Source organism: Lygodium microphyllum, chromosome 22 (assembly GCF_053477565.2).
Source record: "Lygodium microphyllum isolate KBCC chromosome 22, Lygodium_microphyllum_v1.1.10, whole genome shotgun sequence".
NCBI lineage: Eukaryota > Viridiplantae > Streptophyta > Polypodiopsida > Schizaeales > Lygodiaceae > Lygodium > Lygodium microphyllum.
In genome coordinates, this window is record NC_141156.1 from 47,372,724 (window position 1) to 47,396,259 (window position 23,536).

At 43.6% G+C, this 23,536-nt stretch overlaps 1 protein-coding gene across 5 annotated transcripts in view; it reads right to left on the minus strand.

The window, feature by feature from the left end:
• Positions 1-6,606: 6,606 nt before the first annotated feature.
• The window catches only part of UCP3 (Mitochondrial substrate carrier family protein), a 29,981-nt gene continuing 13,051 nt past the window's right edge, over positions 6,607-23,536 (minus strand). For 3 of the 5 annotated variants that reach the window (XM_087662963.1, XM_087662964.1, XM_087662965.1), the window contains exons 2-3: positions 7,558-7,995; positions 6,607-7,429 (exon numbers count right to left, since the gene is read on the minus strand). In XM_087662963.1, coding sequence (XP_087519089.1) covers positions 6,884-7,429; positions 7,558-7,929 — 918 coding nt within the window. In that variant the 5' untranslated portion in view covers positions 7,930-7,995 and the 3' untranslated portion in view covers positions 6,607-6,883. The remainder of the gene's footprint in view (positions 7,430-7,557; positions 7,996-23,536) is intronic. The other 2 variants (XM_087662961.1, XM_087662962.1) reach the window with 1 other exon arrangement.

Sequence of the window (23,536 nt, forward strand, 5' to 3'; positions counted from 1 at the left end):
CCCTACAAGTACATGGTAACATTGATGGCAAGAGTGTATACGTCCTCATAGATAGTGGCAACACACACAGTTTTGTGAATAAATTGACTCTTAGCCGTTTGACATGTGTTCCCACTGAATTATAGCAACCTCTTCGAGTTCAAGTGGCCAATAGAAATAAGGAAGTGAGCTCCCATGTATGCACACAAGTGTCTCTTATGCTGGCTGAAAATTACACAGCAAAGATGGACTTAATTACCCTTGATATGGGCCCCGTGGATGTTGTTTTGGGATGTGGGAACTTTCACTCAACCGCCGAGACCCTCGGACCGCTTATTGTTTCAAGCGTTTCAAGCTGAGCACTAATGGCTACCTCTCACATAGCCGATGCGCAATGCCTACCTTACGGGTGTAGTGAGCTTACCTTGATGCCGTTCGAGTTACCTCCTCTCCCGCATACTCCGGTAGCTCCACGATCCAAGTGCAAGCTTCAAGCAAGCTCATCCTCAAGCTCCACACTCGAAGCTCCATTGCCGCGAGCAAGAGAAGAGAAGAGAAGAGAAGAGAAGAGAAGAAGAGAGGAGAAGATGGAGAGCTTCTCCTCCTTGGTCCCTCACCCTCACACACTCACTCCCTCACACACTCACACTCCCTCTCTCAAGCACAAGCTCAAGCAAGCAAGAAGAAGAAGAAGAAGAAGAAGAGGAGAGCTACTTTTGGCCACACACAAGAATGAGCTTCTCATTCACTTTTCAACTTTATATACAAAACCCTAAATCCCTTTTGGGTGGTCATCCCCTTTTCCCCTTTTTACATGGCCGGCCCTTTTTCCCATTGTCCTTCTATCTTCCTAGATTCCTTTCCACTGCCTGTCTACATTTACAAATTGCATGGGCGAGAGCCCGGCGCTCTTTTACAAGATTTCAGGGTGCGCCTTTTCCATTTTAAAATGTGTCTTTCCCCTTCGACATTTGCCTTGGACTTTTGAGGTTGCCCTTGCGCCTTTGGCCTTTCCTCCTCTTCTTTCTTCACTCGAGCTACCTTTTTTTCGCCTTTGCCATGCGTCTTTTTTATTTCCTTTTGCTTTCTTCGTGTTGGGGTTAACATGGGATGTGATTGGCTTCAGCAGTTGGGAAAAATCTCTATGGACTTCTCTCAGTTGTATATGGAGTTTGTAATGCATGAGCAGCTTGTACACTTGGAGGGAATCAAAGAAATTGCAAATTTTCAGCTTATAACAGCAAGACAACTCAAAAAGGAATTCAAGAAATGCTCCCAAATCTTTGTCTTGCACTTGCATAAGGATAATGATAACCAACACACCTTGGGGAAGCAAAATGCAGCACTAAAAGCACTTTTGGCTGAATATGAGGACCTATTTCAGCCCCCCACTACCCTTCCCTCTCAGAGATCGGTGGATCACCCGATTGACTTGGAGCCCCATGCCAAGCCTATCAATAAACCCCCATATCGACTCTCTAAATGTGAGACAGAGGAAGTAGCAAAGCAAGTCAAGGAACTCACTAAAATGGGATTCATAGAGCCTAGCTCTTCCCCTTATGCCTCTCCGGTTCTATTGGTTAAGAAAAAGGACGGATCCTTCCGGTTGTGCATTGACTACCGTGATCTCAATAAGATCACCGTCAAAAATAGATACCCCATCCCTCGAATTGATGACTTTCTTGATGAACTCAAGGGAGCACGCTACTTCACCAAGATTGATTTGCGATCCGGTTACCACCAAATCAGAATGAGGGTGGGTGATGAAGTCAAAACAGCCTTTTGGACTGACCGTGGCTTGTACCATTTCCTTGTCATGCCATTTGGGCTCACTAATGCACCCGCCACATTTCAGAGCTTAATGAACAAAATATTGCATCCATGGCTTTTCCAATTTGTGTTGGTATTCTTTGATGATATACTCATTTACAACAAGTCACCGCATGAGCATCTGAAGCATGTCAGGTAAATTTTTGATGTACTAAGAGGGCACTGGCTATTTGCCAAAGAAAGCAAGTGTGTCTTCATGCAAATAGAGGTTGAGTACTTGGGACACATTGTTAGTGAAAAAGGCATCCAAGCTGATCCTAAGAAAGTGCAATGTGTCTGGGAGTGGCCCACCCCCACTACCACTACCTCCTTGCCTGGTTTTCTTGGCCTCTCCTCTTTTCATCGGAGATTTATACGCCATTATGCCACATTTGCAGCCTCGTTAACAGACAGGCTGAAAAAAGAGGCTTTCCTATGGGATGAATTGGTTGACCGCAGTTTTCAGCAGCTGAAAGACTTGCTCACCTCGGCCCCCATCCTCGTATGCCCCGACTTTTCAAAGGATTTTACCATCTAATGTGATGCTAGTGGACAGGGTATTGGTGCAGTCGTGCTGCAAGAACATGGGATAATAGCATTTGAGAGCCAAAAATTGGATGATAAAGAGAGAAAGTTGCATGTCTATGATCAAGAGATGTTGGCAGTCATTCATGCTATCAAAAAGTGGTATCACTACTTGTATGGCAGTAGATTTAAGGTGAAAAGTGACCACCGTATGCTCAAATACTTCTTGACTCAGCCCAACCTCACTCCCAAACAACGTAGGTGGGTGGCTACCCCACAAAACTATGACTTTGAGATTACCCACACCCGTGGCAAGGACAATGTAGTGGCTAATGCACTCTCTCGCATGTGGGCATGCAAGGTTTCATCCATCACTGAACTCCACCATGATTGGATTGAAGAACTCCAAGAGACATACTTGCTTGATGCTGAATTCAGCCCTCTTTTCCAGAAATTACAGCAAGGTGTCGTGGATGACAACTCCCAATATCAGCTCCACAACAGCCTCATTTGGATCCATGGCCGTATTGTGATTCCCCATGCCTCTCCTTTCACCCAAAGGATCCTTGAAGAGATGCATTCTTCACTGATTGCTGGCCACTTAGGGGTCTTCAAAACATATGACCAAGTTTCAAAAAGCTTCCATTGGAAAGGCCTATGGTGGGAAGTTAAAGACTTTGTGTCTAGATGTGTGCCTTGTCAACAAAATAAAGATAGCACTCTTAAACCGAGTGGATTGTTACAGCCCTTACCTATCCCCGAACGAAAATGGACCCACATTACCATGGATTTCATCACTGATTTACCTACAACCAAGAAGGGTTGGGATAGCATATATGTGGTAGTTGACCGACTCACTAAAGCAGCCCATTTCATCCCTACAAAATCCCAGTTTACAACATCTGAAGTTGCCACTTAGTTTATGGAGCATGTTTTTAAGTTGCATGGCTTACCCCACGTCATAGTACATGACCGGGACACCAAATTTATGAGTAAGTTTTGGCAAACAATTTTCAGCTCCATGGGGATCAAATTGGCTCCATCTACAGCCTATCATCCCTAAACGGATGGGCAGACCGAGAGAGTCAATAAGTGGCTTGAAACCTATTTGCGACATTTTTGTCATGACGTGCAGAATTCTTGGGATGTATGGCTACACTTGGCTGAATTTTCTTACAACAACTCCACTCATTCGAGCATTGGAGTCTCTCCCTTCGAAGCATTGTATGGTTATCGAGTGCCCCTTCCTACCGTGATCTTCAATGAAAAGCTCGACCCCCTTGGAAAAGAAGAGTTGGACCGCATGCAAGCTTTACTTCAACAATGCAAGGTAAACCTCAAAAGGGCTCAAGAGCACATGAAGCTCCATGCTAATGCAAAAATAAGACCCCTTGACTTTCAAGAGGGTGAATTGGTACTCCTCAAGGTCCCCAAGTCCCGTTATGCTACACTAAAGGACGGTTCTTGCAACAAGTTGGCACACTGTTACTATGGGCCCTACAAAATCATTAAGAAGGTCGGGGACTTGGCTTACCGTCTCCAACTCCCTCCCACTACTAAGATCCATGATGTCTTCCATGTGAGCCAATTAAAACCTTTCATTGGCACTCCCAAATATCATTTAGAGGAGCTACCACCCATAGATGAGGAGGGCCTTATCCAGTATATTCCTGAAGCGGTCATTGGGCAACGTGAAAAGCAACTCCGCACCCATTCCATACATGAATACCTGATCAAATGGCAAGGCCTGCCAATAGAGGAAGCCTGTTGGTGCCCAACATCTATTTTGGATGAATTTCCACACCTCAAGGAGGCCGTATTGGCTGGAACTTAACCATGACACTTGTTTTGGCCTGCAATCTGCATCTAGACAGTCACCTGTTTTGCACCAGTTTTGGTCCTAGTCCATTTTCAGCCCCATCCTCTATACATGGACTAAGAGTACACCTCGAGGGCTCCGTGCCAATACCTTACTTGCCCCGATCAGAGTTTCCTAGTGGAAGTTATGCCTGTTTTTCTCCAGCCATACCATCTGGGACAGCACACTAGTAATTCTTGGACAACCCTCTATTTTGTAATAGTTTTGGTCCTGACCTGATTGCAACCCCGCCTCACCCACATGGGCTGAAAGTACATCTTATAGGCTCCGTAAGACACCTCAACTGTCCCATTCGGAGTTTCTCACACAAAGTTATGGCTGATTTCCTACAACACACCTTTACAGTCCATGACTACATCCCTTGTTTTTTAGGACAAAAACTTGATGAGACGGGATGGTTTGTAATGAACGGGGATCACGGGAACATGGCATGGGAATATACCAGTCACACTGATGGTATATAAGGTGTATAAAGGTATTTTGAGGCATCATAGAAATTATCAAGAAACTCTCTTTTCACCTTCTCAAGCTTCCATGGCTTCTTCTTCTTCCTCTTCTTCTTCATCTTCCCTCTTTCTCTCTCTTTTTCTTGCCTTTCTCTGTCCTCTCCCTCTTCTCCTGCAGTCCTCTCTCTCCTTCCCCTTAGTTAGGACAGTTAGGTCTCTTTCATTACACGTTATGTTTGGGTACTCCAATTGCTTGGAGTCAGGAGGGGCATCACGTTGGACTATGATCTAGAGATGTTATCCACAAATGCGTTCTTTCATTAAAAAAATTTATAGTGTCTATACGCTCCTGGCCGCGAGGCGTGGGGTTTTTAAGGTGAGGTTAGGAGGCCCGGCCGACTAGAGCCCTAGAGTCATTGTCGGGCAATTTTTGGTCCCGATACTTACCAACCTATATGCTTTGACATTCTCTCTATTACGTGAGACTTGAGTTTTGAGAGTAGAAAAGGAAGTGCCATCAACTCCTTTATATTAATTGCGATGGTAACATCCATTGCTTCCTTCAATATATTACACATGAATCAAGTCACATTTTTTATTTCCTTAATGAATATTCTTATAGGACTACACGGCTACTTATTTCTTCAATAAATATGTTGGAAGACTATATGGTTTACTGAGGTCACAAACTCACTTTTAGCATTAATTAAAAAGACTACTAGATATTTTCACAAATAACTCATCAAGACTTTGGCTACCCTCTATCTTGGTCAAGCTATTCCATACTCCAAATACAAGGGCTTGATCAATGCAAAACTTGGTCTATTCAACAATATTGTTCCATAACATTACTTATCTTCTGCATTTCTCAAGGTTTTCCTTATTAAGATTTAACCTTGTTAGTCAAAAAATTAGTTTAATCTACCTTTCATACCTACCTAGAGTTTGCATGTTAAGTCCTAACTTATTAGTTCTATCTACCTTTCATACCTACCTAGAGTTTGCATGTTAAATTCTAACTTACTGGTTTTATCTACCTTTCATACCTGCCTAGAGTTTGCATGTGAAGTTCTAACTTATTGTTCTTATAGATAGTATGCGGTTCAATCCAAGGTGGTATTGCACATGCGATGCATGGTGTTTGATCTTGCACCATGGTGGTGTAATTGTGTCTATGTTGGGATCAGAAAGGACCTTGGAAAATTACACTTTGACTTCATAGTTACACAAGAAAATCAAGCGCATGTGAGGACATATCACAAACAACTTGTGAATGCTTTAAAGTCTGTACAGAATGAAGCCTCTTTTCTACGTCTAATTAAAACAGGTTACCGACTTCACATCCATTTTTAACTCCTCAACACTCCAACGCTTCCAAGACCATATTCACAACAAATTCTCCAAATCCACCAACAAAAGTCATAAGCACCCACAAAGCATAGACAAGGAACCAGAGAACTTGGATGCCACTTGCTTACATATAACCCTTGGAGTCTGAATGGAAATTTGTACCAACACATGCATAAATTGGTAGCTGAACAGTAGCTGCTTCTCTGATGAAGTTGGCCCAACAGTCTATTCCTAATGATTTCCAATCCAAGCGTCTATATCATCAAGCCATGTCGCTCGACAAAACAAGTTTAGTGCCAAACATTTCAAGCATCCATTTTTTATCACTTTACCAACCTTTGTCATTGCTTTACCTTTTGCATGGATCTCAAGCAATGCACTATGGAGAACTAGTCATTGTATCTAGTGGCCCTTTCATGGTTTATATACATAGCAATTAACTTTCCACAAAAGTATACCAGATGAGAGTTCTAGAGATATATAAATCCAGAAGGCATCACAAATTTTACCTCTTCAAATATAACACACATACCAAGCTAGTATTTTGCAAGTGAATAAGTTCACAAAGTATGAGGATGCCCATTCACAAAAACATCATCCTTAAGAGAGCTAAGAAGTTACACAATCATAGAAAGTGTATGATGGTCTATAAGCAAAACACTATTTAGACTCTTAGTCTCTTTTTAAACCTCAAGTAAAATGATTTTAGTTGCATTAATGAGTGACTCATCAATTCAAATGTACACAGAAATGGTGTACGTTATGAGATTTTCCATGGGTTTTGGTATGTAACTTGGCAAGTCTGCACTTTTCAATACAAAGAGTGAGTTTTGAGCATAGTTGTGTGCACATGCATATCTCTGATTTGAAATGTTCACACATTGTAGACCCTGGATTAAAATGATGCTAGTCCTGCACACCGCCGCAACTGCTCATAGGATACCCAAAACATCAACTGCCATGGTCCAAGCCTTGCCCATGTTGGGAAGAACCCTTTCCAAAGTGCCATAAAACCCTCAGTTCTGACTGTTTTCAGTAGGCAATCAATCGAGTTTCTGTATGCAGGTTCCCCATGTTTTGCCTGAGAAGCTTGATTCATAATTCTTGTCTTGACAACATCTGCTGGGCAACTGAGTGTAGTTGCACATAAACCTGACATCATAGAAGCCAATGTGTGGGCATAGACATTATCATTACAGATATTATTGTGTATCAACAACTGCTTGGATTGGTCATAACAGGAGAGCTCCCCCATGTTCACCAAAAAAGCACGCTGGGCATTTGGAACAACTCCTCTCCAAAGACCCAGGAAACCATCTTGTCGTACAATTTTACAGAATGCATCGTAAATCCCATTATAGCGAGGCTGAAACCCAAGACTTACAAGCCGGCCATCTGATTGCATTCTAACTTTAACCAAATCTGCAGGGCTAGCAATGACCTGCACAATATGGGGCAGGCTTGAGCTAGCAGAACATCACCTAATCTATTTGAGTGTATAAGCTACGGAGCTAATATCAGTAATTTTAAGAAAGTTTGCCTCGAATTGAGATATTCTGGCACAAAGACCTGCGCAATGATTCCAGATACACCACCGAGAAGCGCTTGTCTGGGAAGAGATGAGTTTCTCTCATCTTTAGAGTATGTATGCCTCAACTGCTCATAGGTAATAATCCGAGTGCTTGTGTAGAAAGCATGCCTCAACAAAGCAGGTGATAGGCCTCTATATAAACCCCCAATACCTTCCTCCTGAGCAATTCCAAAAGCAGTTCCGAGTGCTCCCCTTGCCATGCTACCCTGTCCAAATCCTCTCTCTCCTTGCAGTTGTAACCTAGTCTTTGTAATATCAATTGGAAAGGTCACAGACTCTGCCACAATCGCTGATATGCATGTCAGAACCAGGCGCAGGCCCAAATGCTGCTCTGTTGCAGATGATGCCATTGTTTTTTTGAGTGCTGAACAAAGGTCACTTCATTTGGTAATATACCAGCGCGCTGTATGCCAATTCTGAGGAAAACGGAGAAATGGCATGCTTACAACATACAGAATACTATCCTTACTTTGTAACCTTCAAGTGCATTGAAACGTATTAGAAAACAGAAACATGACTTTTGAACATAATTTAGGAAAATTTCAAAGGAGACTGCTAGAAACCAACTAACAAAGAATCCATAGTCAGTCCTGGTTGATATTTAAGCATAATATGAGCAGATAACACTACAACCCACCTCCTTCCTAACTGGATGCAAGTAGACAAGAATGTGACACCATTTACATTAAGTGCATCCATCCACAAGAAAAGCTCATAGAATCAAGATAAGTGATTCCTCCTCAATTACTGCATCAAAGACAAATTCAACAAAAGTAGCAGGAAACAGGGGCTCTTACTCTTTCCAAAATTGTCAAATGGATACTTTTGACCGTTGAAAGTGAATGACAAGATAAACAAAGCTCCTTACAGGCTCTTGCTTCTGATTGTGTGCTTTACTTAAAACTTACATGGTACTAGAACTAGAAGAGCCCTGTAGTGCACCGGAGACGTGGCAGCAATTTCCTTGGCAAAACATATGCTTTTTGGCATCAGTCTGAACATTGTTAGAAATGTTCCTAGACCACAGAAATGTAATTGATCAAAGTCTTGTGATTTGGAGGACTTTACAATTATTTCAAAGTTGGCCTGCTTTGTAATTTATTTTGAGAGTTTCCGGCTTTTTAAAGCAACTCTTGGTCCTCCGTTGAAACATCAATATCACCAATATTGAGTCTTTTCTTATTTTCAGCAAGATCATGGGCTGGAGCTATTCAAGATCTTCTCTTGGCAAGTCATACGCAAGATCGCAAGGTTGGGACAGTGCCAGTGCAAGCAAGAGATTTGAGGAATGTGGACTGAAGTGTTCATCGCTGCAAGAAAATCAAATGAAGACTGATAGTGACTGATTGAGACTCTATCCTGGAATGTGCGAGGACATGCTCTGCAGACACGGAGTGCGGGAGTGTACTGGATAATGCACAGCTTGGGCTCTCAAAGCTATACCTTGTATGATTTCCTAGTAATGTTGTAATATAAGATTTGACGATTGTTTCCACCATTGGGTTCTCTTATGCTTTGTGTTTAGCCATACATTTAGAACCTAGTGACATGTGGGAGCAATTGGAGTTAGAGGATACCAAATTTTTTGCTGCTTCTCTGCAGCAGGTTATAGGGATTCTTTTGCAACCATGGAGGCTTTGTACAAAAGCTTGTGATGCAAGTGGAGATGGCATGCTTGGAGGTGATATCACTTCGCCAAGAGCTAACTATTCTTAAAAGCAAATTAAATTCTTCCGGAGCCGAGAGGAGCCTAGAGAAACACAATAGAATGAAGGAACAAAAGGAGATGAGGTACACAATAGAATGAAGGAACAGAACTGACAAAAGACTGAATGATACAAGGCTGCAATAGTTGGCCCAAACACATAGCTTGGCAGGTCAGTGTGGGTGCCAAACCAAGGCAAGAAGATGAGACCAAAAGATGAGGAGGGCTGGCTGAATGAACTGATGATATGGTGGAGTGAGGGGGAGAGGCTATTTATAGCCAACCATTGCCAAAACTAGCCAACGAGCTGGCTAATCTGCATTAATGCAAGTTGGACCAGTCAAAAATGGTACAAGGGTCAAAATGTGGCCACCCACATCTACTTGCCTGCAGTCTGTGTGTCCAATCTACCATGTGGCAAATGTGCCTTCCCAAAACACAGGGGACAGGCTGCTAGAAATGAAATGGAAGACCCACCTGGAGTGTCTAGGACAAAAGAAAGGATGGACAAATGCACTATTAAAGCTCCAAATGTCCTTGTCTCAGACCAAGGCCCATAGTCAAGAGATGATCATATATGACACACATGATTGCTAAAACCCCTCTTAGATCTTGGATGTGACAGAAGGTCAAAGAAGATAGAACTGATCGGTGCCACTATGGATGAAGTCCATCAATGATAAATGCCAGCCAAGGAGTATGACTCCCTTTTCAAATGAAATCCCGATCCAATGGAAGGTCACCATAGGCCCATGAGAGTGGCAAAGCCTCCAATGGATCACTCCAAAGATGTCTAGTCAAGAATGGGTAAGCCATGCCTTTGACCCAACTAAGAGACGATGGCAAGGAGCCATTGACAGTGCTGTAACCTGACAAGAAAGAACAACAAGGACAAGGGCCTTGGGATGGGCATGCAAGCGGTAAGGTTGACGGCTCGATGACAAAGGAAAGAGACTCCCACATGAAGGAAAGGCCCATAGAAAATTGCCATCCTTCAAGAATCTCCTCATGATCTTGGGAATACCCCTCTGGAGCAAAAAGTACGAAGAAATCCACAACCACATCTCCAATATGATGCTTCTCTGAAAGAGATAGGGGTACAAGGAAACCACCAGAGGAGACAGTGGGGAATGGGATAGAACCTATGGAATGGGTGGTGCACAAATGGAAATGAGTGAATCTGATACAAGGGTACAGTAGCACGAAGGATGCCTTGGACCAGGGAGACTACCAAAGAAGCCTCCGAGTCTGCAAACATAGGGATGAAGAGGTGTCGCCTAGAGTAGGGAGATTGCCGTCAAAGAGGAGCCTTTGAATCTGCAACGCAGGGATGATGAGTAGTGATACCTAGAGCAGAGAGACTGCCATTGAAGAATGAGGAGCCTCTAAATCTGCAAACGCACACCTGAAGAGTGACGCCAACTGCTGGGGAGCGACATTGAGGAAGACGGAAGAGCTAGAAACTGAAAACGCAAATGTAGCCAATCTTTGAAGGTGGAAACACCGACTGGAAGAGTGATGCCTAATGGTTGGAAAGTAGCCAAGAACCAAAATGCAAATGTCTGGAAGGTGTGAGTTACCAACCGTAGGAGAGAATAACCCAAATGCTAACGCATAGTTGTCAGGTACGAAAGATACGATATGGTACGGTACAATAAAATATGGTACTAAATGGTACCTTAATGATTTTATAAAGTACGATACAATATTAGTATGAAAAAAAAAAAGATGATTTCTTAAATAACAAAAAACCATAAATCATTAAATGATAGATCATAGAATACATGTTTAAAGTGAAAATAGTCATTTCGTTACAGAATAAGATAAATACATGAGGGTGACCATCGCGGTCACATGGGCTGCGCAAAACACGCAATACAACTAAAGTCTAGTATATTTGATACCAAAAAAAAGACCTATGAATCTATGATGAGGCATTACTATCATCATCATCGTCATCATCAGAACCATCTGAGTACTCATCAAGAGAGTCTAAAGATGACTCCTCAACATCCGATGATGAGACACACTCATACTCATCCTCATTGATGAGGTTACCATTATAACCAAATGATGGCTCCTTAGGTGGTGGCTGCGTAGGCAAGGGGGGGATCTTATCATGAGGCATAGGATGTGAGCTACTAGAGCCCCGCCTTACATATGTTTGCAAGCCACTCGAACCACCCCTCCTCGATGATGGAGGGCGTCAAATGACCATGCCCCTGCTACCACCTACTTAAACCCCTCGCCTACGAGCACGTTGACTGCGAGTGTCACAAGTATTTGCTGCTATAAGCTCTCTATAGAGCTCTGCAAAAATCATCTCCTCCTCATCCACCTCGTTATGTATACTCGGAAGAGTGTCGCCTGTCAACTTGAATGTATCAACATTTACCTACACAATGCAATGATGCACGTAAGATTGATCATTGTAAATGCTAAAGTCTAAATTGTTAAGTGTAAACTTCAAAGTTCAAAGTTCAAAAGTTAAAATAACAAATTTTAAATGTTATGGTTAAGTGTTTCAATTGTATCTGCTTCGGACTACCCATGCTCATTATAGCCCTCATCAAGCGTAAGTTAGTGCAGCAATAGACTAACCGCTCTAACTATCGTGTGCTAAGCCGATTACGAACCAGTTTCTCTCACATGCACCTGAAGAGCAATCTTGGGCAAGGACCCTCATGGCTAAGGGTTGAAGGGTCTCCAATGCGTATCCAAAGTTTTGCCACCAAAATAAAGGCTTCACAAGTGACTCTCTCCGATGCCCTCTTTGATCTGCGTAGCATCCTAGCTCCTCCGACACTACATTGTGGCCATCCATAGGGACCACACGAGTCAAATAAGCAAGCTGATCCGGACGGAACTCTCTATCATCCATGACCGCCGGTGACTTGTTGGCCAAATGTACCAATGTGGCAAAACCATGGATGGGCTTATGCATCCACGCCCATCTCCTCTCTGCTATCTCTAAAACACGTGCACGCTATGTCTCTATGATCATTGTACAAGCACATGCCTCCACCAATGCCGCTCTAAAGAAGTGAACGAGAAGGCCCATGGTAGACCCCTCGCAATCACTCATATATAACACACTATAAAAGGGAGTCACGACAATGACAACAACACGAACTTTTTGCCAAAACTGCTCACCAAGGCACAAGCGCTGCATGGCTTTAGCCTCCTCTATCTCATGCTTATCCCACTCATTCCATAGAGTGAACACCACTATTTGGTGCGGACTGTACCTCATAAAGGTGCTCTAGCAATAACCACATGTAAGCAAAGCGTGTTAAAGAAGGCTTCTTCAACTCTAGTGTGCTATGCTCACGATACATCGCAAGCACCTTTACCTTTACCGTGAAGAATGTCACAATTGATGTAGCTTGCGGGCCACCCTCTTCACCTACTTGAGCTTCCCAATGTCAAAAGATCACGTACCAGCGAGACAATAGGTTTTGCGGGGAGGAACACGGAGTGAACTCGGTAAACATGGAGAAGAGAATAGAAGAGAGACGAAGCTCTAACGAATGGAATGATGAAGATCTGAATCATGGAGTGAATGTGATACAAGGGAACAAGGGCATCGTAGCACAAGGAAGATGATGAAGATAGCCACGAACCACAAACCTCAATGTCCTCCTAAAGGGGTGTGAGGGTAGTGGAGAGGTTGGAGAGAAGACGTGACGGACTGAATGAATCAGCCGTAAGGAATGAATGAGAGAGTGGCCTATAAATAGGCATAGTCAATCTAGGATAGTGCCCCTTTTTGGGGCTGCAAACCCTAAACACAAAAAGCAAAAATGCAAAAACGCAAATTGTGGGTGAAGGGTGAAGGGTTTCTCAACACCCCCTCTTAAGCCCAAAAAGAGAAACAAGAGAAGAGTGAGGTGGAGATGCAATGCTACATGCTGAAGAATGCTTATGCAACAGGTGCCACTTGAACAATGTCCCTTGTGGAAAAATTGTTCACTTGCCCAAGCGCCCTAGTACAAAGATGATGAAAACATGCAATACATAGGAGGAATGTTAGACTTTGTGTGGTGCCGAGAACCATAAGGATATGCCTGTACTCGATCTCGAGAGAGGTGGCTCCATGCTAACCAAGTAACCAAGACAAGAAGAGAAGAGGAGGAAGAAGATGCAGACGATCCCTAAGATCCAAGATTTCCACCGGAAAGGGAACCTGTAGTAAAGAACAGTAGACAGAGTGAATGGGAGAATCCGAAACTCAACCTCGGGAGAGAAGCCACTAGCTCCATGCATCCATGCTGGAAGGAATACGAAGGCCTCGTCACCAAGTTGTGGCTGAACCTCCGAGGTCCTAATCTAGATGGTACCTAAAGATCTTGGGTAGCAGTAGAAGAGATGACCGGTCGAAGACAGCCACCCCAAGAAAGTAGAGGATGGGTAAAGAACTTCATGCGGAGTAGGTTCTCCCTCTGAGGTGGGAGATGGAGGGGCCCCCGCTGAAGTCGAAAAGAAGTAGATGCTCCCTCTAAGAGCAAAGAAATAACATTCCCCTCTGAATCCCCCTCTGAAGTAGAGAGGAAATCAAAAAACTCATGGATCACGTACTTCGAAATGTCTAATGACGAAGGAAGTGCCGCCGGTCGTGCTGAAGAAGGTATCTCGGGTGTCGAAAAGCTCCCAAAGATAGCCTCTCGAAACTCAGTAGTCGAGGGTGGGGAAAGGTGGGGCTCAGAATGAGCAAGAGGTGGGCAACAGTCGTTGTCTCTCAATGGAGCGGACTGGATAGCCAAGGAAGAGGAGGAGTCGAGTAGCCATTGTCTCTCGAAGGAGTAAACTAACGAGGAGACAGTATCAAACAATCACTAAACTCTCTCGAACCACTCCCCGTTTTAGGGTTTTACTCTAAAAGAGCATTTTTAATGTGTTTTGGGGCTGTTTAAGAGGCTAATCAGCAAGTAATGCATATTATAGCTCAACACCTCCTCTCAGGCCCAAAACTGAGCTGAAAGGTTAGGCCAACAATTGTGATGTTTATATACCCCAAGGCGTCCCACCCCAAAGCAACCAAGGCATCAGACAAAGGGTGCATGTCGGCTGTCCAGTGGCCTACCAAGACTACAGAGGTGATGATTATCTTATCAAGGGAATCCAAGTAGGCACCCCAAAGAGAACAGGGCATCGGACAAAGGATGCACATCAGCTGCCCAGTGGCCTATCAAGCCCTACAAAGGCGAATGGAACTACATTATTTTATTTTTTTTAAATAAGTGAAGTAAATTTGATGGGATGCGGCCGATTGAGTAAAAGTGACCCAAAAGACGGGAGTAGGGAGGGTACACCCAACACATCACCAAACAGTACAAGCTAACCCATCCACTCAGGGTGTCGATGACGAGGAAAAATAGGTGATGAGGTATCCATGTGATGAAGAAGAATGGTGGTATGGCAACAACAGCCGCCGGTGGAAACAGCCTAGGATCCGTGCAAGTAATACTTTGCATCTCATTGTCTAGAGCACCACTTGCGCGGATCCTAAGCTGTTTCCACCGGCGACTGTTGTTGCCACACCACCGTCCTTCTTCATCACATGGATACCTCATCACCTATTTTTCCTCGTCATCGACACCCTGAGTGGATGGGTTAGCTTGTACTGTTTTGTGATGTGTTGGGTGTACCCTCCCTACTCCCGTCTTCTGGGTCACTTTTACTCAATCGGCCGCATCCCATCAAATTTACTTCACTTATTCAAAAAAACAAAAAAACAAAAAAAAACCATGTAGTTCCATCCGCCTTTGTAGGGCTTGGTAGGCCACTGGGCAGCCGACGTGCACCCTTTGTCCGATGCCGTGTCCTCTCTGGGGTGACTACTTGGATTCCCTTGGTAAGATAACAATCGCCTCTATAGTCTTGGTAGGCCACTGGGCAGCTGACGTGCACCCTTTGTCCAATGCCATGGCTACTTTGGGGTGGGACGCCTTGGGGTACATAAACATCACAATGGTTGGCCTAACCTTTCAGCTCAGTTTTGGGCCTGAGAGGGGGTGTTGAGCTAAAATATACATTACTTGCTGATTAGCCTCTTAAACAGCCCCAAAACACACTAAAAATGCTCTTTTAGAGTAAAACCCTAAAACGCAGAGCGGTTTGAGAGAGTTCAATGCAAACCCTAAAACGAGGAGCGGTTCGAGAGAGTTTAATGGAAACCCTAATTTTTGGGGCGCCCTTCCACATCTATAAATAGACAGGCTGACCCCGTTCAGCCATCATCCTTGTTTGCAGGTTACACCAATCCACACACCCTTTGCTGCTGTTGGCGCCTAGTTTCCAACCTACGGCCCGCCTCCATCTGTTGTCCAGCCATCATCGACTGCAATCACATTATCTTCAACCTGTCCATTGCTATCGGCCGACAGCTCTCAACTGTTGGTGACTGCTCCACACTCTCAAACACCATTTTAGCCTGCTGTTTACAGCGGACTATGCACAGTTTTCAGCCTCCAATCGGTGGTACACTGCTGCATTTACCAGTTTCCAACCTCCAGATTGCTGCGTTTTGGTGACCAGCTTTGATACCATGTCAAAAGATGACGTTCCAACAAGACAGTAGGGTTTGCGGGGAGAAACACGGAGTAATCTCGGCAAACATGGAGAAGAAAAGAGAAGAGAGAAGAAACTTTGATGAATGGAATGATGAAGATCTGAATCATGGAGTGAATGTGATACAAGGGAACAAGGGTGCCGTAGCACAAGGAAGATAATGAAGACAACCATGAACTACGAACCGCAATGTCCTCCTGAAGGGGTGTGAGGGTAGTGGAGAGGCTAGAGAGAAGAGGTGACGGACTGAATGAATCAACCGTAAGGAATGAATGAGAGAGTGGCCTATAAATAGGCACACTCAATCTAGGATGGCGCCCCTTTTTGGGGCTACAAATCCTAAATGCAAACCGTAAACGCAAAAACGCAAAACGCAAACTGCGGGTGAAGAGTGAAGGGTTTCTCAACACCCAATGTCCTCCATGAGCAAGTCCAAACAATGACTTGCACATGGAGTCCACACAATCGTAGGGAACTCGGCCTCAAGCAAATGACCCATGTGCCGACAATTCGATGCATTGTCGGTAATAACTTGCACCACATTTGAGGGGCCCACCTACAGTCACAATTTACAAATTACAAGTAAGCATACGTATTACTAACAATACTTGGAAATTGGAGGTTAAAGAGAGAGAGAGTCCAGAGAGAGTTGAAACTTGACCCTTTCAAGTTTCAAGTTTCAACTTTCAACTTTCAAGATTTAAGAATGAAGAGAGATGGGGCCTGGGGGTTGGGGATCTTGCAACCCAGGAAGAAAGAGAAAATCGAGATAGATCATAGATACTAGAGAGAAATTAATTATTAGAGTAGGGAGATAGATAGTTATGCATAAATCAAATTTCAATTATGATTCATGATATTATCACAATGAAAGAAAGTGAAACAAATTTAAAAGGAAAATTGCAATGTATACTGCAATGGTAGCTTGTCGAATGTGGCGGTAGATGAATGCGCCCGTCGTTTTCCTCCCCCTCTTGCCGGTATTTACAGTCTGCAAAAAGTAAGTGCCGAGTGGACATGAGACAAGTATGTTGATGATGCCCCGTTTCTTACGATCACTCCATCCGCAGTGAGAATGGAGCAACCATATTTTATCCATGCGGCCCGAATAGGATCAAAAGCTCTATCAATCCTCTCCTTCTCTTCATCAATCTTTTTCGTTCTCATGTCATTGTATGTAACACCTGTCCATCCTTCACATGGACCTACATTGGCAATGGCTTTTATCATCTTCTTCCATTGCTCTTGCTTTAGGACATTGAATGCAAGATTTCTAAGAAAGGCAACCGATACACGCACATGACCAGGAGCTTAAGAGAGAGAGGATTGTCTCTCCGACACCGCATTAGTCTCCACTCTGTCTTTTACCGGAGCCGAATGCGGATGTGGAGTCCCCACCACCAACAGTAGAGGCCTCTCCCACATCGTTTGAAGATACGCCCACATTTTATGCTTCCTTGTTAGTAGGCATAGGAGTTGGTGTCGATAAGCCACTTCCTCCTCCTCTTGTGGATCCCCCTCTCATCTTGGCAAGAATCTCCTCCGCGATGTTTTGAGGTATCTCCTTGCATGGAGCAACTTGGTCCCCCATCTTGGAAAGATGTTGAAGAAGCCGAGTTGCACTACTTGTATAGCGCTTCCCGCAATACTTGCATGTCCAATGGTGGGAGTTGGACTTCTTTGTGTCCCTCTCCACATAGATCACATGCACATTGAAGGCCTCGTGCTTCTCACCAGTCATGGTGCCGATGACGTATAAAGAAGCCCGAGAGAGAGAGAGAGATGCTTGAGTCTTGACTCTTGGAACTTGAGTCTTGAAAGTTGAAAGGGAGGGAGACTTGAGAGGCCCGAGGGTTGGGGTAAAGTTGAAAGAGCAAGAGTGAGAGAGAGGGGATGGGAGATGAGAATTGCAAATGCTTTGATAGGGTGCGGGATAGAGGGGATGGGAGATGAGATTTGACTCTTGAGAATGGCAAATGCTTCGATAGGATGCAAGAAAGAGGGGATGGGAGGTGAGATTCGAGAATGACAAATCACAAGTCCATTCAAGAATCAAGATCCAAGAGAGGAAGATGAGAATGGTAAGTGCTTACTGAATTGGTGTGAAAGCATGGAGGATAAGTGCACCTTTTATAGATGAGAGAAGAATCAAAGTTCAAATAGTCAAAGAGGGGTCAACGGTCAAAGAGAGGGCTGTCAGCTGGAAGGAATCCAAAGAGGGCTAGGGGGGGAGTGCATGGCTGGAAAAGGGGGTGGGATGAGGTATCCAAGGCTTCCCACCCCCCCCCCCAAAAAGTGCCACGTAGGCAGGCGAAACATGTAGGAGTAAAGGTAGGGGTGCAGGGAACGCGGGACGCAACATCGAGGACGCGCAGACCAGGTGGCCCAAATAGGCCCAAAAAAACATACAAATTCATACGGATACATACCGTACGATACCATACGGATAGTACCGTACGTAGTACGGAGGCAACTATGTGCTACCGTTTGGTGAAGATGAAGGTCACCAATTGTGTAGAAGATACCAAATGTAGCAAATGCAAATGGATACAGCCTCTTGATTAGCAAATGCAAAGGATAGGGGCTGAAAATCCGACACTTGGTGATGGTGGTGGACGCCAGCTAAAGGAGGAGGATAGAAGATATCAAATGCAAGAGATCCATCCTCAAGATGTTGTTGCCATGATGAAAGGATGGTCGCCAATTGGAGAGAAAGAAGCCACTGCCACCATGAACGCAGCCCAAGGAAGCTGGAGATCGATGCATGGCAACAGGGATAGAGACAATGGAAGGAGAGAGAGATAACGGTCTCACAAAGTGAGTGAAAGAAATGGGGTGTGGTCAAGAATGAATGGGAGGTGCCATATATATGGATCAAGACTTTGCCCATGTCAAGAAACAATTGAGCAACCAGAGAGATAGTAGGGTTTGCAAGGAGGAACACAGAGTGTATACGACAAACACTGAGAAGAGAAGAGAAGAGAAGAGAAACTCACATGAATGAAATGAAATAATGAAGTGAATCTGATATACAAGGGTACCGTAGCGCGAAGGATGGCCTGGAGCAAGGAGACTACCAAAGAAGCCTCCGAGTCTGCAAACATAGAGATGAAGAGGTGTCGCCCAAAGTAGGGAGATTGCCGTCGAAGAGGTGTCAAGATTGTGGAGAGAAGGAAGGAGTCTCACTTGTAGCTTTCTTACTTGCACAATGGGGGAATACACACAAGGGTGGAGGCTGAAAACAATTTTCCTCTTCTTAGTTGTGTAAGCCAAAAAGAACTGAAGTACATAGAAATAGAAGAACCCTATATATGGGTCTCAAACCAAACTCAACTAACTAAGGTGGCATACTAACTGAGCCACGAACTAGAGTAGATAAGGATAGTTGTCATCTAGCTATTATTCATGGGCGGTGTACCAACCGCATCTGCAACTGACAAGTTGGTGACATAAATGCACAACGGTCACCCTGGCATATCACGAGTGGAGCTCGATATCTCAACACTCCCCCTCGAGCTCAATCCCAATTCCTGCACACCAAGCAAGTCTCTGAACTTGCGCAGCTTCTCTGCGCCCAATGCCTTCGTAAATATGTAAGCTACCTGATCCTCTATGCTGACATAAACTAGATCAATAAGACCTAGTAAAACCCTCTCCCGCACAAAGTGATAATGCACCTCAATGTGCTTTGTTCTAGCATGATAGACTGGGTTATTTGCCAAGTGTATACTACTCATGTTGTCACAATAAATGACAACTGGCCCATCTGTAGGCTGATGCATATCATAAAGTAGCTTATGCAACTAAGCTACCTCACATGCAGCCATTGCTGCACCCCTGTACTCAGCCTCTGTGCTCGACAAGGCAACTGTAGACTGTTTCTTGCTGCTCCAAGTGACTGCAGCACTCCCAAAAGAGAACACATACCCACTGGTAGATCGTCTATCAGAAATACTACCAGCCCAATCAGCATCAGTGTATCCATGCAACTGTATCTGAACCCCAGTCTTATAAAATAGTCCATACTGCAATGTGGACTTCACATATCTAAGTATGCGTCTAGCCGCATCCAAATGTGGTTTCCTTGGAGCCTGCATAAACTAACTTACCAATCCAACAGCATAGCTCAAATCTGGCCTGGTAATAGTCATATAAATCAAACTTCCTACTATGCATCTGTACATAGTAGTGTCTTCGAGAAGCTCACCTGCATCTACGCTCAACTTCACATTCTGCTCCAAAGAGACTGAAATAGGCTTATAGCCTGTCATCCCATATTTGGACAGCATGTCCAATCTATACTGCCTCTGCAAGAGCCATATTCCACTTGGTGATCTAATCACCTCAATGCCCAAGAAATAACGCAGCTCTCCCAAATCCTTCATCTCAAACTTTTGCTTCAATAGCATTTTCACATGAAGGATATCTTCATCACTATCACCTGTGATAATCAAATCATCAACATAAATGACAAGCAGCATAATACCTTTCTCTGTTTTTCTCACATAAAGTGAGAAATCTGCCTTGGAAATCTAAAAGCCAATAGTGACAAGATACTGTCCTATCTTGTCAGACCATGCTCTAGGTGCTTGCTTCAAGCGATACAAGGCTTTCTTCAACCTACAAACAAACTCAGGATGAACAACATGCACACAACCTGGTGGCTGCTCCATATAGACCTCTTCTTGCAAATCACCATGCAAGAAGGCATTCTTTACATCCATCTGATGTAAAGACCATCCCTTTGATGCAGCCATAGCAATGATTGCTCTTACAGTTGCCATCCTTGCAACCGGACTGAATGTTTCTTCATAGTCAATGCCATATATTTGTGCATAACCCTTGACTACTAATCTTGCCTTGTATCTGTTTACAGAACCATCTGCGTTGTGCTTCACCTTATAAACCCACTTACAGCCAATTGCATTCTTATCTTTAGGCAAAGATACCAACTCCCATGTAGCATTTGCTTCCAAGGCATCCATTTCTTCATCCATGGCTTTCTCCCATTTTTCTTTTCCCATGGCTTGCTCAAAAGAAGTGGGTTTTGGTTCCTGTATCACTTTGACTATATATGCATAGTGAATGGCTGAAAGTATGAGCATCAATGACTACCACATGAAGGTGAAGAAGATTGCAGATGCACTTGCTTTCATTGGGTCACCAGTGGAAGATGATGATTTAGTTTCTGTGACCTTGAATGGTCTAGGAAAGGATTATGCACAGTTCTGAACATCGATTTCCGTCCGTGAAAGATTTCCTAATTTTGAGGAGTTGATTGCTCTTTTAATTTTTGAGGAGCAGAGAAATGGTGGTGCATCTTCTTCAGGAGGAACTTTAAAAGAAGCTGTCTTCTACTCAAATGCTAAAAGAGATAGAGACAGAGGTAGAGGAGGCCGATCTGAAGGCCGTGGTAGAAATCAGAATATGCAGCAAACTCAAGGAAACCAGTCCTATGGAGGAGGACGTGGTAACTCTAGAGGTAGGGGAAGCCAAAGAGGTCGTGGTGAATGGCAAAGAGGCCAAAATCCAAACAACAATGTTGAATACTACTACTGTGGTAAAATGGGTCATATGGCTAAAGACTGCTATAAAAAGCAGAATGACATCATGAATGGAAAATTGCAACAAGGGAATTATGCATCTTCTAGTAGACAGGGTGATGACATAAATGAGCATTTGTTTATGGTGCACCACATGACCAATTCTGTGACAAGTGCAAAAGAAAGCAACAATGTGTGGTATGTTGACTCAGGTGCATCAAACCACATGACAGGTGATGCAGAATGGATGCATGATGTAAGGAAAATGGAAAAACCAAGATTTGGGGAGACTAGTGATGATACTGCACATCCTATTGTGCAGATTGGAAATATTCCTTTGTCTATGCAGGATGGGAAAAAGAAATACCTGTCGGATGTATTTCATGTCCCGAATATCACCAAGAACCTGGTTTCTGTTGGTCAAATGGTTGAGCAGGGCTTGCAGGTCAGATTTAATTCTCATGGATGCTTTGTTGAGGATATGAAAAATAAAGGTCGCTTGATAGCAAAAGGAAATAAGAATGGCAGAATGTTTACGTTGGATGCAGACATGCCTGAATTGAGTGCAGCAATGTCATATTTCAGCCAATTCACAGGATACCTAGCTCTGGTAGACCTACGCAAAGTAGACTAACTCCCAGGCGCTCTCAAAACATCTCTGGTCTTCCTTACTCCACGTGTAACAATAGAAGGAATACCCAACTCATCATCAATGCTCTGTTCTGAGCCACTGGATTCTCCATCCACATAAAAGTGACCTGCATTCACATCAAACATGGGCTGATCTACCTTCTCTTTTCCTTTTCGTGATACCTGCATACCACTATCTGCATTGCTTTGAGAAGATTCTCCTGATCTCAATCTGCCTGCTGTCCATGGCAAAGAATGTGAACCACTGCTAGAGAACGCTCCAGGTCCACTAATATCTTATGACTGCTGCTGTGAATTCTGTGCAGAATTACCATTTTGTGCATCTACATTATCAATCACATTTACTGGTTTATACCAACTACTCATCTCATCAAAAACATCTCTGCTCACTGTAAACTTACGAGTAGAAGGGTAATAGCATCTATACTCTTTCTGCTGCAAAGAGTAACCAATAAAGATGCACTTCTCAGCTTTTGGATCCAATTTGAATCTCAGCTTATCTGACACATGAACATAGGCAATGCAACCAAAAATTTTCAAATGAGAAATATTTGGTTTCCTACCAGTATACCTCTCCTCTGGAGTCATCCCATGTATTGCTGCAGTGGAAGTCATGTTCATTATGTAGACTGCTGTAGCAACTGCCTCAGCCCAATAAAAATCTGGCAGGTCTTTTTCATTGAGCATGGCACGAGATACCTCTCCAATATGCATGTTTTTCCTTTCTGTAATTCCATTTTGTTGTGGGGTATGACTGCATGAATATTGCTGCTTTATGCCATGCTCCTGCAGGAACCTTGCAAACTCATTTGAGAGGTACTCTCCCCCTCCATCTGACCTTAGGCATTTTATTTGCAGGCCTGTTTCTTTTTCAACCATAGCTTTAAGAGTTTTGAAATGCCCAAAAACTTCACTTTTCTTTTTCATAAAATACACCCAAACTTTTCTACTATAGTCATCAATAAAAGTGACAAAATAATGACAGCCTCCAAGAGATGCAGCTTTAGTAGTCCACACATCAGAGTGGATTAATTTCAATGGCTTCTTACTCTCTTGAACATGTCTAGGAAATGGTTTCCTTGCCTGTTTTCCAAACTGACAGGCTTCACATACCTTATGCATTTCTACAACCTTGAATTTAGGCAATCCTGCAATAATATTTTGGACCTGCATTGATTTAAGTCGCTGTACATTAACATGACCAATGCATTTATGCCAGATATCAATATCTGCAACTACACCGGTCCCATGTGCCTGCACTCAATTCAAGCATGTCTACATCCAATGTAAACATTCTGTCCTTCTTCTTTCCTTTTGCTATCAAGCGACCTTTATTTTTCATATCCTCAACAAAGCATCCATGAGGATTAAATCTGACCTGCAAGCCCTGCTCAACCATTTGACCAACAGAAACCAAATTCTTGGTGATATTTGGGACATGAAATACATCTGACAGGTATTTCTTTTTCCCATCCTGCATAGACAAAG